The 19,342-nt window shown below is 38.3% G+C and overlaps 2 protein-coding genes across 5 annotated transcripts in view; one reads left to right on the top strand and one right to left on the bottom strand.

Moving 5' to 3' along the window:
* The window catches only part of slc24a3 (solute carrier family 24 member 3), a 115,866-nt gene extending 108,416 nt beyond the window's left edge, over window positions 1-7,450 (top strand). Inside the window, exons 13-17 of the mRNA XM_028468663.1 lie at window positions 1,088-1,254; window positions 1,657-1,771; window positions 2,033-2,145; window positions 5,465-5,530; window positions 5,652-7,450. Coding sequence (XP_028324464.1) covers window positions 1,088-1,254; window positions 1,657-1,771; window positions 2,033-2,145; window positions 5,465-5,530; window positions 5,652-5,801 — 611 coding nt within the window. The 3' untranslated portion in view covers window positions 5,802-7,450. The remainder of the gene's footprint in view (window positions 1-1,087; window positions 1,255-1,656; window positions 1,772-2,032; window positions 2,146-5,464; window positions 5,531-5,651) is intronic.
* A 7,878-nt stretch (window positions 7,451-15,328) lies between these two features.
* The window catches only part of rin2a (Ras and Rab interactor 2a), a 76,267-nt gene continuing 72,253 nt past the window's right edge, over window positions 15,329-19,342 (bottom strand). For 3 of the 4 annotated variants that reach the window (XM_028468377.1, XM_028468379.1, XM_028468378.1), the window contains 4 exons: window positions 18,464-18,772; window positions 18,259-18,390; window positions 17,961-18,139; window positions 15,329-17,308 (listed from right to left, as the gene is read on the bottom strand). In XM_028468377.1, the coding sequence (XP_028324178.1) occupies window positions 16,955-17,308; window positions 17,961-18,139; window positions 18,259-18,390; window positions 18,464-18,772 (974 nt within the window). In that variant the 3' untranslated portion in view covers window positions 15,329-16,954. Of the gene's footprint in view, window positions 17,309-17,960; window positions 18,140-18,258; window positions 18,391-18,463; window positions 18,773-19,342 lie in introns of those variants that run through there. The other variant, XM_028468380.1, reaches the window with a different exon arrangement.

Raw genomic sequence — 19,342 nt, 5'->3', positions numbered from 1 at the left:
TCAGGCTTAAAGTGTGTAAGCAGGTGGGCCTCAAACAGATATAGACTTTTTAAAATGTCCGTTAAAATCTGACGACACGGCTGGTTAAAGAGACACACAGTTATCTGGCATTTTTATAAGCTGTTGATGAAAGCACAGAAAACATGGATACAATGCAGATGTTTCTGAGGATTTTTCTGAGGAGTTCTTGAAGGTAGCTTCCATGCATGGGACAACAACTGGGAAGGATATTTTTGATGGTGAAGTCATTAGGTAAAAAATATGGCCCTGGAAAAAGTTGGTTGGACAAACTACCCGTGGCAAAGTGGAGAGAAATGGATGGTTGGACTAATTAAGGAGAAAATGCATTACACTAACTAGCACACTGTTTTAACAACATGTTGCTTTATCCAATAAGAAGCTCAATGTGGAAAGGTTTTGGAACCGGATGATATAATGAGCATGGTTTTTTAAAAGTGAACTTCATTCTGGCTCATGACCTGAATCACTGCCAGTTCCAGCTATTTTTACAGAAATTGTGCACGGAGCATGAACATGCCCATTTAGAAGTAAAGTTGCTGAGCTGGAGCGCTGTAATGTTTTTTTTGAGCTTGGGAAAATATTTTCTTTTTTCATGCAAAAAGGGAAACTGTGTCGTAAACTGTCAGATCCAAACTGGGTGGATTTTCCTACCTGTAGACAATCCGACCTGAAACAGGACAAACGTGCCCACTTTCCTTTTTGTCAGAGCATGTCAATAATGAATGTAAATAAGACCAAGCACGGATCACACATCACCGATGACAGCCTTCAAGCTGTTTTAAGGAATACTACAGCATAAGACCTAAAACCAGACAAACACTCCAGACCAGAAAACAAATAGGCATGTGTTTGGGTATGAAGTAGTGTTTTTGAATCATTGTTTCCAAACTCTTCACATTTTAGTCAAAGTATGTCAAATTGTCCTATTTTTGTTATAAAAAGTGATGACACTTTATGGGTTGAAACCCAGCTAACAAACTGAATGGTAGGAGGAGAGCTTTCTCACTATATCCTCCATGTGTGTTTATTGTGAGTCCTGACCCTGTGTTGACCTGTATGTCTTCAGGAGGTTTGATTAACAAGTTGAAGTGGCTGATCGCCTGGCCTTTGTGCCTGCTGCTGTACTTCACCATCCCCAACTGCTCCACACCTTCCTGGGAGAGCTGGTTTATGTTGTCCTTTGTAGCCTCAACCATGTGGATTGCTTCCTTCTCCTACATCATGGTCTGGATGGTATGTGTAGAAAACATGGTGGATCTTCAAAACACAAGATTGTAGTGTCTATAGAATGTAATCTTTATTGAACTCCATATTGAGTCATGCATGGGAGAATTAGTTGATTAGCTAAAAAACATATACATACTAAGCCAGGCTCATTTATAGCAAATTATTAAAGAGGGAAAATATAACTTTATTGAAAATGTATCCCAAAAGAGTGTAAATACAGCCAGCTATTTTAAAAGTACACTGAAGTCCCTCAGAAGTGGTGTTTTGAACCCCCACTGACTGTAGAACTGCCAAAGACTTGGTTATCTTTTCACATCATTCATACATCATTCAGTATGGAAGAAGCCAGGCCCTGCTTTGGTTGCGCACAAAGAAGAGGTGCTGACAATGTCTCTTTGTGTATGTCAGGTGACAGTGATTGGTTTTACCCTTGGCATCCCAGATGTCATCATGGGCATCACCTTTCTGGCAGCTGGCACCAGTGTTCCTGACTGCATGGCCAGCCTCATAGTGGCTAGACAAGGTAATGGAACACACAGAAACACACTGGGTCATTTTTAAACTGTAAAATCAGTGAAGCGACAATGAAAGAAATGACAGCTACTTATTTGTGTTTGTTTTTATACCATCATTAAATATTTGATTGGCTATATGTTTGTCTGTGTGGAGGAGAGGTGCCTCAGTGATGTCAGAGAGACAGACAACTCTTACTCACAGTATACTCTTTTCTCTCATTACGTAAAGGTGTTTACACTTTTCAGTGCTACTGCCTTTGTGTGTTCAGGAATGGGAGACATGGCTGTGTCCAACTCCATTGGCAGTAATGTGTTTGACATCTTAGTAGGGTTGGGTCTCCCCTGGGCTCTGAAGACTCTGGCAATCAACTATGGCTCTGATGTAAGTCACTGTAATGTCACGGCTGATGATTGAGTCTCCCAGAACTCTTTGTCAATATATATCAACTATTAAGCAACATATATAATGAACTCTCCCACATCTTTTTCTGCATTTTCCTTTTCATGGTTTGTGTAGCAGCTGTTTCATATTCCTTTAAATTACTATAATTTCAATGGCTTATTTTGTGGTGACTAATTAGGATATTTGAATTGTTTTTTTCCCTTTATCTCAGGATCTCTGCGTGTTGCAGTATATGTAGCCTCATTTGACATTGTTAAGAAATATACCAGCAACAACCTTAAAAAGTAACTCACCCCCAAACCCACTTTTTTGCTGAATACATATGCATTTTGGGTATTAAGTAGTAGGTATTTATCCTAGTCCAACTTTTGACATTTTACTAAAAGCATTTTATTTTTGTGTATTTAGTTGTAAAATGTGACTTCCCTCTAAGGGTTGACCGCCGGCTATTTCAACTGAATTTTGCTATTGGTTGAGACAGATTATTTGGACCAATTTATTATTACAGTTGTATTAGGCAATATAAATAAACATACAGTATTAGGTATGGCCTTTTAGCAAAAATCATACTGATAGGTTAACAATAAATAAATACATTAATATTTTATTTTATATTATATATATTCCCTAGGTTAAAAATGTTTGTAGAGATTTCTGTATATTCTAGTGGTTCCCAAACTGGTACCCCTAGAACAGGGGTCTGCAACCTGTGGCTCTTTGAACTATTTTGCAATGGCTCCCTATTATAGTTACCCATGGTACCCCGCGGTGCCAAATTGTAACGGTTCCTACTATACTACGGTACTACCATGGATTACGATACTACCGGTGCCAGTTTCCGCTACATAGCGGTTGCCACTACTCTCCTCCCGGCTTCTCACTACACAGTCTAAGCTCACTGCACGCTATACACTTGAAAACAAACCAATATGGCAACCGAACTCCACAGCTGCTGAATGATTGGCTGTTTGCCTGTTACTGGGTCCGCCCGTCTGTTAGCTGATTGGCTGTTCGTGGCATGAAGGAACTGAAGACAGAAACTCGCTTCAAAACAAACAACAAGCTAAAGTTCTGTCTCGCGTGCACGGCTAACAGTCACAAACACGAGACAACACATGGCAGAAGAACCGGGCCCGAGCGGCGAGTCTACTGCGGCGGCGGCGTCGGTGACATCACTAATTTTGCTAAAAAAAACAAACTCCAAAAGTCCTATTTGGAACTATTTTTTCTTTAAACGAGGCAGAGACAGTAAAGCAATAGGAGATCCACTGTGCAGGGAACACTTTTTGTTTTTTTCCACAGAGATATTTACAATGGTCAAACAATATTTACAAATTATATACATACAAAATATGGATCACATTTAATCTCGTAAAACACCAGTGACGTCACCCAGAAAATGCATACAAATATATATATATATATATATAAGACAGTAAATGTGTTATCCTAAGTTGATTATTTATATTAGTTAAACAAATTGATGCGCATAGGAAACTGAATGATCTTTTTTTCATTTCAACCATGTAAATTCTAACTTCATTTATTAGTTTTTTTTTATTGCTTATGTTATTTTGTTCATGTACTCTTATCATGCACCGAATAACACTATAAGTAATTAATAAGTATTTCTAACTTATACAAATACATTGCAGTTCATAAAAATATTAATTAAAAAAAGGCTTCATTATCTCGATATTACCTGGAACCATGATACTTTGTCTGGTATAGTATTGTGGTTACTCATTTTGGTATCGTGACAACTCTAGAATACACCCTGGTGGAGGTCCCTCATCAATATCTAAGCTGTAATGTGTTGTAGTGACCAACTGGTGCCCTGAAGGTGGCAGCAGCGCACCTTTAGATGTGAGATTAGCCACTGATGCTACCATTAGCTAAGGAGGGAGAAGCAGGGACAATAATAAATAATAAAAAAAAGGCTTCAGTATTGCGATATTACCTGGAACTGTGATACTTTGTCTGGTATAGTATCGTGGTTACTCATTTTGGTATCGTGACAACTCTACTCCCTATAGCTATAAGAAAATATTAGAATAATGAATTGTTATTTCTTACAGAGGTTATTAATGATAAATTACATTGACACCAAATAAAATCATGATATAATAAATAATAAATGTCAACCTAAAAATATGTGCGCTATATACGCTGTTTGCCCCTTAGAGGGAAGTCACTCTCACATTTTACAACTAAAGACAAAATTAAAATACTTTTAGTAAAATGTTAAAAGTTGGACTACATGATCAATCAACAGCACTAATTAATAGCCAAATACATACAGTATGTATTCAGCAGAAAAATAGTGGGTTTGGGGTTTAGTTCCTCAAAGTATGATGAAAAACAATGTTCCATTTTGAGTCGGAAAACAACATTATTGCAGCCTATGTGTAAACTTATCTTGTTCCACCTATTGTATATGGTAAATGTGAAGAATACTGTCAAAAAGTCAATTCTGTTTTGGTTAACTTGGCACAAAACGGTGCTGGTTGACTAGGATCAAAGGATAAATATGGGAAGTTATTTGATCAAGTTATTGGCTCACATTCTCTAATTGGACTGAAAAAAGAAATAAAGGAACTTGCCACTATTTGCTGATATTTTATCAAATGGACAATTAACATACATTGGTCTGGAAAACTGAATAATAAGGTCTATGAGTAAATATGTTAATAAACATAACTAACAATTTTGCCCTGACACTGTCTCTACAAGGGAATATCACTTTTGTTTTGAAACTTGTTAGAGAAAATTAGAACCCTGAAGATTTTATATCACTGCAGATTTTATGGTTGACACAAAACACAACAGATTCCCTATTCTCACCAATTGGAGCATTCTATGAAAGAAAACAACTCCAGCAGCTGCCCTGGGGTAGATACACTTGAGTTCAACAACAGGAGAAGATGAAATGATACCATTTTTATTTATTTATTTATTGAACACCATAGACTGTGGTCCACACACACTTTCTTTGCTAACCTGTAGGGGCAACAACATTCCTCTGCTGCATCTAGTCTACCAGAAGAAGAACTACAACAATGGAGGTAGAGAGAGAGTCAGAGGCCCAATCCCAAACCGCTCCATACACGTCATTACTTTACTAGTTACTGCAATTGAAAAGTAACTTCACTATTCACTACTTTACTTTCCATTTCTTAATTTACTGCTTTCATTAATTCCAGCCTACATTCCGTACCTAATTGTACAAAATTATACATTTTTTCATTCTATTCTATTATTTTATCCTTACTGTCACATCTCACATGTTGTCCCGCAGATCAAACTCAACAGCAAAGGACTGATCTTCTCTGTGGGGCTGCTGCTGGCATCAGTGTTTCTGACGGTGAGTGTTGCCATCAACATGTCTGCTGGTCTCTCTGTTGCACATCGGTTGTCTGTCTCTCTGTTCGTCTGTCCAACTTTCTTAATGACTGACTGACTGTTTCTGTCTCTCCATTGTCCAGGTCCTGGGAGTTCACCTCAATAAGTGGACACTTGACCGGCGTTTGGGTCTGGGGTGTCTCCTCCTCTACTCGGTTTTCCTTTGTTTCTCTTGCCTGATTGAGTACAACATCTTCACTTTTGTCAACCTGCCAACATGTCGTGATGACTAAGGGGAGAATATTGCACACACAGACAAACACACACACACATTGACACAATGAAAGGAGAACCTGGATGCAGGAACGCACAGGCTCATCTAAGGGAGGTCATTGCAACCTGTCTGACATTTGCGTTGTGAACATTGTTTCCTCCTGTCATCTCTTTTTAGAGAGGAGACGTTGTAATGATTTATTTTTAGCTTTTTCTCACTCTGCGGGTTGCAAGGATGATGTGGAGTTTACAAAGCAGGATGTGAACCTGATTCCAGCGGAAAAGATGGGATTGCTGGACTTTTTCCAAGCCTTTGGGCAGGAATGCACTGAGGACAATACACACACACACACACAATGAACACACATATCTCTGAGAGAATGACTTTGTATTTTTGATCTCTGTGTTTTAAATGTTTTTCTTAGCTGCTAACCTTTCCTGACAGGAAGAGAAGGTCTGTTAGATCTACTAGTTAAGTGGTGAATTGAAAAGTAACGATTAATGGGGGAGCCTGTAGTTTGGGGCTGTGATGCCACCACTAATGTTTAGATACATAGAACCATGTAATAAAGCATGGCATAAAACAGAACGTGTTGCTCATGAGCACATTGTATTATATTTAGACTCCTCCCACTTTCATATTTGATCATAATGAATTTAATTGAGGTTTGTTTGAGGCATAACTTTGTGTGACTACATTAGATAGTGATGTACATCAGATCTAACACATGGATTAATTTGTGCAGTGAACATGAAAACCTCTGAAGACCCTCATACTGTTGTACATGAAGCAGGGCAGTACCCACTTACCTTTTATAACTGTACAACTGCTGTAGCTTTGTATTTCCTAGTTTTTCCGAGAGTATTTTGTCACCCTTTTGTAGATAATCCATGTCTGTAAATATTAATCAGATGGTATTTAATATTTATTGATGTTAGATGAATCAGATTCACTAATAGTTATGAGATGCCCGAGTGCCCAGCTAAATAAATACATGGGCGCAGTTTCCTCTAATGGTGATTTAAAGCTTTTCATTGACATATGAAACAAAACAATTAGAAGTTATTCTGTGGAGATCCATTGTGCAATGCTGACTATAAGGAGAAGATCCTTGTGGAATGAAGCAGGGTTGGATGGAAGTCAGGTTCAGAAGCAGTTTTGTTTTTGTTCTTGTTTTTACAGTCATACACAGATACACAGCTTTCCCTCCTCTGCTAGTTCCACCTTCAGCAGTAATGACTGCAGCGCTTAATATCAAAAACAGGGTTTAAAAATATTTGTATACATGTACTCTTTGTATTATGTAATGCCTAAAATGTAGATTTGTGGTTAATCATTACTTTAACATTTATATTGGGTGCAGTGTGTTGTTTTTTTCCTGTATTTTAAACCTCCAATATTTCAGAATGGCGCTTAAAGGTGTCGTCCGCAACTCTCAGAACCCTCACCTCCCCCTTCCTCCCTGCTGCTCTCTTGCCCTGCCTCCAAACTTTCCAAAGTTCCTCCCTTAGAGGAGCTAACAAGGTAATGTTTGCCCAACAGCAATATCACAGTAATATAACATGCTCTATTAAAAGCATATTACTGCAGAGCTTCTCTCTCTCTATGTGCACACACCAGATTCGAGCAGCAGCAACAGTGTCACTTACAGCAGCCCACATGGAGGCTGCTGCGCGCACACACAAACAGCACATGCACTACACAGTTCTAGTGTAACAATTATAAATCAAGCATAATGTAAATCAAGCAGCAGTAATTACCTTTCAAGCAGAAAAGTCACCAATTCCATCTTCTACTCCTCCAGACCATACACTGTAAAAAAGACGATGCTCCAGAAAGGGGCAGGGCCTGTGAGCAACAGCTGTCAGACAGCCCATCAAACACAATCCTGGATATGATTGGTTCTTTTTGCTTGGTCACGGTGCATTCTGGCAATCTGCCAAAGGCTGCAGGAGCAGCCGGGGGGACTCAATGAGCCTGTTTTTTTTCCACACAAACAACTAGTTTTATGTAAAGCTGTCCTTACATAGTGACAGCTTTAGTAAATATGACAAAAAGTCACTTTTATAAGAGTTGCAGACTGCACCTTTAAAAGCTCTGTTTTAACCAAAGAGTCTGTACTTTCTCCTGGTTAAACGAATAAACTAATATAATGAATTTTTCTCAAACTTAAAGAAAATGATAAGGAATTGTTTATATTAAATGTGCAAAAAGTTTGTATGATTGTTATTTATTATATTTATTTCAGAGAAAAACAGGGTTTGAATATTTTGTAATGCATTAAGTGTTAGCTGACTCATGTAAATATGTATTTTTATTGATCCAAAATTAATTGTTAAAAATAAGTCACATAAGGGAAATATGATGTTTTGCAATATTGGTGCACAGAGATTTCTTTATGGCTTGACAGCTCTGATCGTAACTTGTGCTGTACAAAATGGGTTTGCTCTTCATGAACTTCAAACCTTGATGCATCAAGTGGTCAGAGCTGATTATTATTTCTTGTAAGCTCGACATTTGTCATTTTTCTGGTTATCAGGGTAGTACTGCTGCTGCACTATTCCAATGTCTTACTTCTTTGGTACTTATGAGAAGGTCTACTCTGGCCTCACTGTTGACCTAGCTTATATTGAAGTTCTGTTTTCCTTTTACTCTCACAAATATTTGTTCTTAACTTTATAATGGTCAAAGCACATGATTGTGCTTATTAAACAGTAACTGGGCCCCCCGCAAAACTAAATACTGCCACATGTTGTTTTTGTCTATTTAATAAAAAAAAACTGTGAATAGGCAGCTCACAACTACCGTACACAACCCACAAAGATTTTTTTTAACGTGAGATTTTTTTTTTTTTTCATTTCAATCAATTTAAATGTCCTTGTTAAACCCTTTAATCACTTAATCATCCTCTATCCAGAACTATCCGTGAAGTTTCTCAGTCGTGCAGCTCTTGTTGTGTTTGATGGGCTCAGGAAAAGCAGCTGGAATTATTCAACATTTTCCTTTACATCCTTTGACACTTCTGAACTAACTATTGGGAGATAAGGAGCCCTACTGGTGGGGCAAAAAAAAAACTTTAGCTAACAGAAGGTACAAGCTAACAAAATGTAGATAATGTTCCACAAGGAAATAGTTAATCAACTCTAAGGCACAACGCACAGTTAAAAAAAATACTTGTTTAAAAAGAGCTGATTATAATAAACAAATAGTTTGAAATATAATAGGCCTTGAAATTAACTTAACTTATTTTTACCAACTAAAACAACATTTAAACAATTGTTAAACAGCATTATTAGAGCCCATCATGGCCCATGCGGCTGGACTAGTGCAATAGTCTGTTGTTTTTACAGGGGGGACCTTTTTTTCTCATGTGAACTTCTTGTAACCAAATAAGTATGTTTTTGTTATCTTTATTGGGTCTTTTTTTTATGCACTTTACCATTAGACTTTATTATGTGACCCACTACAAGCCTCTTTCTGAGACCCTCACCTACATTTTCACACATCAGAATGAGGCCTCTTTACAGGAGATTTCTAAGAAATTGTGATACATTGTTTGTGTATATATATGTACATAAATAGGACTAAATGTATTTATATTTTTGTCTGAAGCTGTATATCTGTTGAAGATATTTTCATAGATTATAGGCTCCTCCTATACTCTTGTTCTGATGTATTCAATACTTCTAACACTGATGTACTTTGTTATTTGCATGGAGATGTTTCAATAATAAGTCTTCAAGTATTTTTGGATAAGAGCCTAAAGGACTGGGGGCAGTTTGATGACTGAATGCCATTGCTGGCACAGGTTTTAAAAAAACAGGGTAAACGTTTGCTGTAAATGTGTTTCTCTACTTCTCCTAAAGTTCCTCTACCTATACAAGAAACTTTTCTTTCAGACAGTTTACTTTGTGTTTAAGATGTTTACAATCTAATGTGTAGGAATCACTTTGTTCCCTAAGCATTAATAAAGTTATTTGCTTACAATCTCCAAACCTTTTGTGCTGTGGTAAGATTTTTAAGTAGTTTTAAAGTCTCTGAAAATTGTTACACTTTTGCTCTGTGAATGACTAAGTGACTTGCATGTAGGTGATATGTAATTACAGAACTCTCCCCTGGGCCTCATTTATAAACGCTGTGTACGTACAAAAGAAAGCGTACGTCACATATAAGCAAAGTTTGCAGATTTATTTATTTTTCCCGCACAAAATCATATGAGAAACGGGAAACTCCGACGCCAACAGGAGAAGAATGAAATTCAAGACAGCTCTGTGAAATAATTAAACACATTGAACATTTCACAACACATATTATCTGAAGGATACATTTGCAAAAACAGAAGAGGAAAAAATTATACTGACAACCGAGGGAAGTGAGTGACATCCACGCGCCTACAAATACAGTTTTATATTAATAATAATTGTAATCAAAATTACATGATCATTGCGCAAAACTGCCGATCAATTGGCTGCAACACCTGTAGCACCAAATGGGTGGAGCAAGGTGTTTCTTCATGTGCGCCAACCTTCGAGTTCGGAAACAGGCGTGGGACGTACGTGCGCCCTCGTTTAGAAATCGTAAAAAAAAAGATTTGTACGCACTTCCTGGTTTTTAGCATACGCCAGCTGAAGTGTGCTTACCTAGGCACACTTTTGTAAATGAGGCCCCTGGTCAGACTTTTTTAATGGAAGTGGCTTTAGCTCCAAACTACCTTCTGATGTAATTCTTGGAAATGATTTGCCTATTTTGCTAGATTTGGTGCAAGAGAGTGAAAGCGTACCTGGAGGCTTGTGGAAGACAAGCCTTAATTCAGAACTAGTTATTCTGAATTAAATTACTCGGAATTAAAATGTTCTGCTTCGTCTTTATATGAAATAGTAATTCCCGAATTGAGGTTTACATGGAAAGCTGGTTTATTCAGCTTTATTCATAACCGTTTTAGGTCTGGGGGTTGGGAAGGGATCTGATTCATGTCTTTCGGGATAAAACACACAACAAACTTTTTCTTTTCGGCTACAACATAGAAGACCACATGAGAACAGATTATTATTAATTTTTTAATTGTAGTTTTGAAGCAGCAGCTCGACAATAACACATGGTTTTGCTTTCCTACGCGCAGTAGAAGAGAGATAGAGCAGCAGAGCAAAGGAGGCAAGCATTCATATTTTGGTCAATCAAAGCCAGCAGTTAATGCAGCAGCTGTTTTACCTCCACTATACAGGACATTGAGTTAAAAATAAACTTTATAATCATCCGCGCATCATTAGTGAAGTTGCGTCTGTTGCTTCATGCCCCGATGAAGCCTGTTTTCGTTTATCGACGTCCGCGTGTGTAATAAGTCCGTGTGTCTGTGTGAATGTCACCATGTTTATGCCTCCGTCCATCCACTCTTTTCATTACATCCATGTCTTTTTAAGGCTCTTATTAAATAAATAGTCTTGGTTGGAGTCCAGGTGGCTATCGTGGACGATGTAGTTACCAGCGCGTCATCCCCATGTCATTTAATTTGGAATTAAAATCAGAATAAATCAGCCACCTAATTCAGATTTAAGTTGAATTCATAATTAAATTTGCATTAGGAATTAAAGGTGCAGTCCACGACTCTCAGATCCCTCTCTCCCTCTCCACTGCTCTCTTGCCCTGCCTCCAAACTTGGAACTTGGAATGTGGCACCAGCTGATGAGTTTTATTGTCCCCGAGTCCAAATATGAGGTCTGTTTTCAGCTAGGGCCCAATTTGCGACCCCTGGAGGCTGTGAAAGTTTGGTGTGCTTAAGCAGCAGGGTTGGGTTCATGCTAATGATGGCTTCGTTATGTAACGCGGCTATGCTTTTTGACCCGCCCATTAAATCCTGAGCACAGAAATTTGAAATACAGTTTGTGAAGCCTAGTTCCACAATTTCATTCTAAATGGTTGAATGGCTTTTTTTTTTTTTTTTTTACCCGTTTTAAGCAATGCATTTATGACCTTTTTAATGTGTTTAGAAGAAAATGGCTGAAATTGCTTTACATGGTCTTTAAGAGTTTAACAATATTGCAATGGCTAGTTCAGGTTACTGTGGTCTTGGAGCATCCTACACTGAAGCATATGAAATCTGGAGCAGGTTTAGAGTTCTCTGGAAGAGCAGTTGGGCAGAAGGATTTGTTTATTGTGTCCCTTTCCCATCCAAAGTCTTCTGTCTTTAGTGGTGGTGAGTCAGGATTTCGCTATAGAACTGTATGAAAATGGCCCTCTTCACATTTTCAATCAAAGCTTCCCTTGTTGTTGGAACAGCATGCAAGTCTGGGGAAGATGAATGACCCTTCCTGTTCTTCTTAACCCATTCACGTATCCTCATAGGCAAACACCTCCTTCACATCAACATCTCTGTTACTGGCTAATAATGCAATGACCCTTGAATAGATGGCGTTCAGGTCAGAAACCTTGGATTTGCCAATTTTCACAGATTTGCTGGAATCTTTCCGAGCTTTGAATGTTTGGTTTGATACATGCATACACAGTCTGGTTTCAGTCTTTTAACATTGCCCCTCCAATCACGATGGCATTTTTATCATTCACAGATTCTGGCACTAGATTTGAAAAGATGGCAGCACATACTAATTGTGAATCCTTGCCTAATCCTATTAAAACACAATTGAAACTGGTCTTAAATGCAATATTATACTGTACTCCTAAAATGATTCTGACAATCTCTTCAACGTCAGTTATTGCAGAATATAAGCATATTTCAAGTTTGTTCAGCATACTGATAAGAAAGGGGTTAATATAAGTTGCCCACCAGATATCTATTGTCACCCCCCTTATGCATGTTAAGCATGCCCTAGACCAGTGTTTCCCAACCAGGGGTACGCGTACCCCTAGCGGTACGTGAGCACATTGCAGGGGGTACGTGGAAAAATTAAGAATTTATTTCCAAGACAATAAATAATATTCTCATTTCACAGGTCCGTCAATAAAATGGTACGTGTGCGCAATAACTTGTTTTTAAAGTGTAAATGCCTGTTTAAAGGGGATATACTGTATTCAAAGAAGCTCCTTTTGTGGTAAATGTCATAAAAAGTTATATATAACACGTTAATTATTTGTTTTGTATTTATTTATTTATATTACTTATTTTTATTTATTCTTATTTTTTCTAAATTCAACTTTATAATTTTTTTTAATAACAATATAATCATAATATATTAGTATTAATAACATTTACTATAATAGTATTTCTTATATTTATCATTTTTATGGCCTTGAAGGCAACATCATTTTATGTTTGAGTTAAATAAGAAGATTTTGCCTGAATATTAATTGTTCAATTTAAGAAGATGAAATAAAATGACTTGCGTTGAATATTCAGTTGTTATTTTCTACTTTTGGAGAATCATGAACACATATGAGTGAGGGGGTACTCATGGTATGACAAAAAGGCTCAAGGGGTACACAAACCACTACCCTAGACTACCAGAAAAAAGTGACAAAAAGAACTTTATTCGACGAAACCATGACCACTGAAATTTAGGGGTTTGGCTCCCGGACTAGATGTCTGACTTCCTGAAAAACAAACTCCCCCCCCCCTCCTTTTGCCATGAAAATTATTTTACAGATTTGATTTGTATTGAATGTATTTCCTAAGGTTGTAACAGTTATTCTTTTACTTTTGCACTTTTTTGTTCAAAAGAAATTCAGGAGTTATTTACAGAGTAGTATTTTAAGCAGCAAGTCGTCTTGAAGACTAAATTGCCTTAATTGAATTGTCCTGACTGATCATCAATCATTTACTTTCAAGTTAATGTTCTGTCATTTGAGACAGTTTTGAACAGCTTAATTGTAGTTGACCTTTATTTAAACATTAAAAATACACATTTAAAAAAAAAAATGTGTGACACGTAATCTAAAAGTAACTTTCTTGAGGCAGTAATTAAGTAATGCAAGTAGTTACTATTTTGACTAGTAGTTTGTAACTAATTACTTTTTCAAAGTAACTTACCCAACACTGGACCTGACATAGTTAGAATTTGAGTTATGCCAGAATAGATGCTAACAAGGGATAGAATGGAGATATGGAGTACAAACATACTGTTGAGAATCTAACATACAACCATTTCTGTTGACAATATCCTTTATTGATCTTATGTAATATTCTATATTTCTGAGATACTGTGTTTCTCATTATCCATAACCATCCATCACCTCACATCTGACATTTCATGCTTCTTACTGATCATCAAACAGGAACATTCTCCTTCAGTAAAACATTCCCTTCCTCTCACCAAAATGGTGTGGATGGTAAACCACCATACTGTTTCCAGGTTACGAGCCCTTACTTCCAAATTTGTGACCATGCAGATTTATGATTCCTGCAGGAACACTGCCAGCGTCTGAATGTCCACATCTGTAATTTCATCATCCATCTACCAGATGTCTCAAAAAAAAAGTCATGAATGTGCAAAGAGTCACTGTTTTAACAAGCACAATCCACAAACTTGTATGTAAGCATGTTACAGCACCAGAGGGGTATTCCAGAAAGCAGGTTATGTTCCAACTCTGAGTACGTTCTCGCTCAAATGAGGGAAACTGAGTATCCGATTCTTGAAAGTGAGGTAAGTTCTACTCTGAGTATGTCATCATGGTAACTCTCCATGTGCTGAACCTGCCCGCTGGCAGGTTTTGTCTAAGAAACCCTGGGTTTCAACCTGGCTCCGCCCACCTGAACACTGCTCCTCAAGGAACACATTAATTTACCTTGACACTCTTCTGACCACACATTTGTAACATCACACACTGCAGACATGTGCTCACATCGTTAAAAATGCTGTGCTGCTTTACGTTTTTTGCAGACGGTAGTTTTCTTTCTAGTGCACTAGAACAGGGGTTCTCAACTTGTCTCACCTTGGGACCCACATTTTGCCACGGTCATTAAATCATGACCCACTTTTTTGTTTTTTTAGAATTCAACCAAGTTTAGTTTTTCAAAAATAGCAGTTGAAAACACATATGTAATCTTCAGGGTTCCTAAAAAGATTGCTAAAAAGTCTTAAAAGGCATTAAATGAATGAATCTAAGAATAAGGCTGTTACTGTCAATAAAATCTTAAATTTGAACACATAAGTATGAATTTCTAATTGTAATTAGTCTCACATTTCAAAATAAATGGTAACATTCGTGTATTTTTTTTTTAAGTAAGATTTTTCTTAATGGCTTTTCTTAATAGTTTTTAATTTTTTGTATTTTTGTTGTTTTATAGATTTCTGGCTATTTTTGTTGTCATATTATGTGTTTTTGGAGTGATTTTTATTATTTTAGTCTTTTTTTTGTGTGTGTGTATTTTACTGTCATTTTGCGTATTTTTGTGTTTACTTTGGGGGGCCGCCAGTTGCACGTCTGCACTAGACACTGGAAAAAAGTGACCCTAACTGTGAAGATGGTCTTAAAATTAAAATTCAAATGGCATTAAGAAGTCGCTAAAGTGGCATTTTGTGTCAACGCCCCTTTACAATAGACTAATTTTCCCCTACGAACACTTTCTTATTACACCAATCGAGGTGAATAAATCGCTCTCTTCTGGCTGGTTGCCTTGGTAGCTCATGTCATCTTTTCTCCATTAATGATTGCTTTTTATTGCGCTCATGCACGCAAGTAACCCAAGGTTTACATACTCAGAGTTGATTGACCCACTTCATACCAGCTGTAATAGAATCAGACACTCAGAGTTTCCCGTCATGGGGTATGTTGACCAAGAGTTTGTGGATAGACTCAGTTTGTTAAACCTCCTTTCAGGAATACCCCTCTGGAGTCGAAGAAGTAAAAACTTTGGTGGATTGTTGAAACAATGCTCAACAAAGTCATGGAAGAATTTTTCTAATCACAATCACCAAACTTAAAGTACGAAAAAGGTATTTCATCAGATGGTAAACCATTGATCAGAATGGCATAAACATATTGTACAGGCTTGTTACCCTTGCTCATCATTCACAATACAGTTTCGAGTTCGTAGTCCATGTATATGCTATAAGGAAAATGCCTCGTAATGTGTATGGAATAAGAATCTAAAGCCTGTCGGCCCCTTTCACTGCAGGAACTTTTCCTGTCAAATGTGTCACATTTGGCCATTCAAATCAATGAACCTGGTTTTTTAGATGATGCTGCACTAATTAAAAAATTACAGAGATGGACAAATAGAGAGAATTAAAATATTAAGCACAAACGTTAGTTGTTCATTGCCCTGAACCATAGTCTCTTTTTCTGCACGTTGCATTCAAAAAGTATCAGTGATCATATATGAGGCACAGTATTGTTAAATTGCACATACCTCCTTTAAAAAAATGTAGGGATTTTGTTGATTTGATCCACTTGAGACAAAACTGGGCTATAAACAAAAATGAGCATGAGCTAGAATAACATAACATGTCAGTTATTTCACAGAAATAACTCCAGTATATTATAGCTTGATCTTAAATCCTGGTTATAGCTGAAGCAAAGAGTATGTAAACCATAGACTGAATCTGTTGATAGGAATCATTGAAACTCAGCGTTTTAAGTAGCTACCGATCAAACCTGTTCAACAGGTTTACACAGGCTTCAACTCATCTAGTAAGGCATTGGGTATGTTCTATAATTATTTTTTAGGGTAAAGTGAGGTCAGGCACTGGTGACGGATAAGATGGACTGGCTCACACTATCAACTCAGGACTGAAAGCCTGTCAAGTTTTCTTCCCAGTAGGTTTGCTCGTCCATGTCTTTATGATGCAGTAAATAGTCACTATCTGCTGCTAGCTAATGCACTGAATGTTGTGGCGGAAAAAGGACGTGTCACTCTGGATTATTTTCTATGACCTGCTTGGTCAGGTGGTCAAATTTATGTTGTTTTGCAAGTCATGTGCTGTTATGTTGCTTTGCTTTTAAATAAAATATGCATACCCGTTTTCTCACAAGGGTCCTCAAATTGACAGAAAAAAATCATCTAAAAATCTCATTGACAGCTTACCAGCAACTGTGACAATGTGGCTAATGCCAAATAAACTGTGTGCACTTCAAGTGTGTGTGTATGTACATTCAGTCACACATTCAGTTACTTCACTGGCCTCTTGTTGTTTGGTGGGATTGGCATCCTGTAGAGGGTGTGTGTGTGTCTCTACTGTGCTACAGCTAGATGCTGGGTAGCACACTGAAGCCCAAGTTAACTCAAGGATGTTCGGATGCATTGTTTGGGTTACCCTGGGGGTCAAGGGTCACAGAAAGGTCGTTGATGCTGGTTATAGTGCTGCCGCTGTCCACACGACGAAAAACAAAGTAAAAGGGAGCAGATTGAGGACGGCTGTGCAGCTCAGCCTTTATCTTCTGAGGGTATGTGTCTGCTGCCAGCTGCTGGCTGCTGCCTTCCGTCTGCAGGAACAGGCCATAGCTCTCAGAGTCAGCCACTTTGAACTTCAGGGCACAGAGACAGCACACCTCCTCCACAGTGGCAAAAGGACCCACCTGCAGAGTCTTGGCTGTGCAGCCATTGCTCAAGTCCTGCAGCACCACCCGCAGGTAACTCTGAGTAAAAACAGTGACAAATTGTAAAGCTGTGTTCGACTGAAGTAATTACATAAGTAATCACAAATGATGTATACAAGTTTTCTCCTACTGGTGACTACAAACTGACTGCAGGAGTCATTGTGAGTCTATGATTTACTGAAGGCCTGTTAGAAATGGACGCTTCCTGGCAACCCATCTTGGATCAAATTAAACAGGCGGATCCCTCACTTATTCTATCAGAATGATGTTGTATTTATATTTATATTCTATTGGTAATTTTTTTTAAGGTGCAACAGGGTGGGAGTGTTCTGTGGGAGGGGGGGTTATAAGCCAAAAAAATAAATAAAAAGACATTGTTCTTTTTTCTTTTCTTCTGTTTTGTATCATGTCTACAATAAAAATACTTTGAACAAAAAAAAAAAAAATGGACGCTTCCCTCTGCCCAGAGCAAGCTGATCTGAACATGTGGATTAGGTATTTTAAACTCAAAGCAAAAAGAGCATATACCTTTTTTAGTTTAGTTTAGTGTCCTAGTTCATAAGATACAAGCAGTAAAATTTAGTAAAGCTCCTCTGAGGTTAAAGAAGGCTTTCGCATTTCACTTTTTCTTATAGACTCTATAGGGGACCTAACAGGGAGAGGGCCCTAAGAGGCGTGTGTGTTTGCTCACTTGGAAATCATCAATGGATGGTGCACAGCACTGAGTGGTGTGGCGTCGGCGTTGCCACTGGCTGTGCCACTGACGGAGCGTGTCTTTGGTTTCAGAGCTCAGCACGCGGGCCGCCTGCTCTTCCTGGAAGTTCTTGATGAGGGTCATGGCTCCATAGGCACTGATCAGGTAGTACCCACCTGCACAGGAACACACAGATGCCAGTCGAGAGTCAACCTCAGAGCGTCAGGGGAAAGTAGGTCAGCAGGGCTTTTAAAAAAGAACAGAATATTGTTGGTTCTACAAAATGCACAAACACCTTCTCCATTGTGCTGTGAAGGGTCCAACAGCTCCATCATGTAAAGTATCTCATTGTCCAACTGAGGCATGTCACACTGGGCCAACACATAAGTGAGCATTGGCAGAAAGTCATCAGCCCCGTACATACGACCTGAGAACAGACAGACTTGCAGTTACTTTACGGTTTGATCTGAAACAGGGGTGGGTCGTTACAAGGCACGCACCTGAATTGTTTTGCATGATATTGTAGATACATTTACAAATTCTTAGCAGCCTAATGACCTTCTTCTCTGGTGAGTACATTTTACATATGACTTGGAACTTCAACTTGATCTTCTCAATGGCCACGGGGTCTGGGTGCAGTGCAGCAGACACGCCCATCTCCTGGGGCTGCCGGGCTTTAGCTAATGACAGGTTGTCTTTTAGCTGCTGCCATGTCCCACTGCGCAATTGGAACTCCTGCAGGGCCGTGTTCACCACTTGCCTAAGAGGTTTCAAGACACATTTTTGCATGGCCTTTTCCAGAACTTGGTCTGAGGATAGAAGCACATGGCGAAAGGGACTTTGAATAATAGCCAAAACATTTTATAATGTCTACTTGAATACAGATCATTGTAGGAATGGAAAACATAACTTGGTAGTTCAATCTTCCGACCAAGTAGCTGGACAATAAGGCTTAGGCATAGTACAAAATTATGGCATACAAAAAGCAGGTACCCATTACCAAACACCACCAAGCAGACAGCCCTTAAACTCTGCAAGATTAAACTTTCTGATTTTATGGGAGAACACACACACACACACACACACACACACACACACACACACACACACACACACACACACACACACACACACACACACACACACACACACACACACACACACACACACACACACACACACACACACACACACACACACACACACACACCTCTGAATACGAATTAATGAAATAACTATATTCTCATTGAGATTCAAAAGAAACGCAGTACCCTCTTAGCATACCAGGGGACGCAGCAAACACCTCATGAATTAACACGGCTTAAGTGTTGCATATCTGTGAGTAGATATTGCTCAACAAGAAAGAATAACCGTCCACA

This window comes from Gouania willdenowi, chromosome 15, assembly GCF_900634775.1.
Source record: "Gouania willdenowi chromosome 15, fGouWil2.1, whole genome shotgun sequence".
NCBI lineage: Eukaryota > Metazoa > Chordata > Actinopteri > Blenniiformes > Gobiesocidae > Gouania > Gouania willdenowi.
This window is presented reverse-complemented; position numbering and strand designations above follow the sequence as displayed.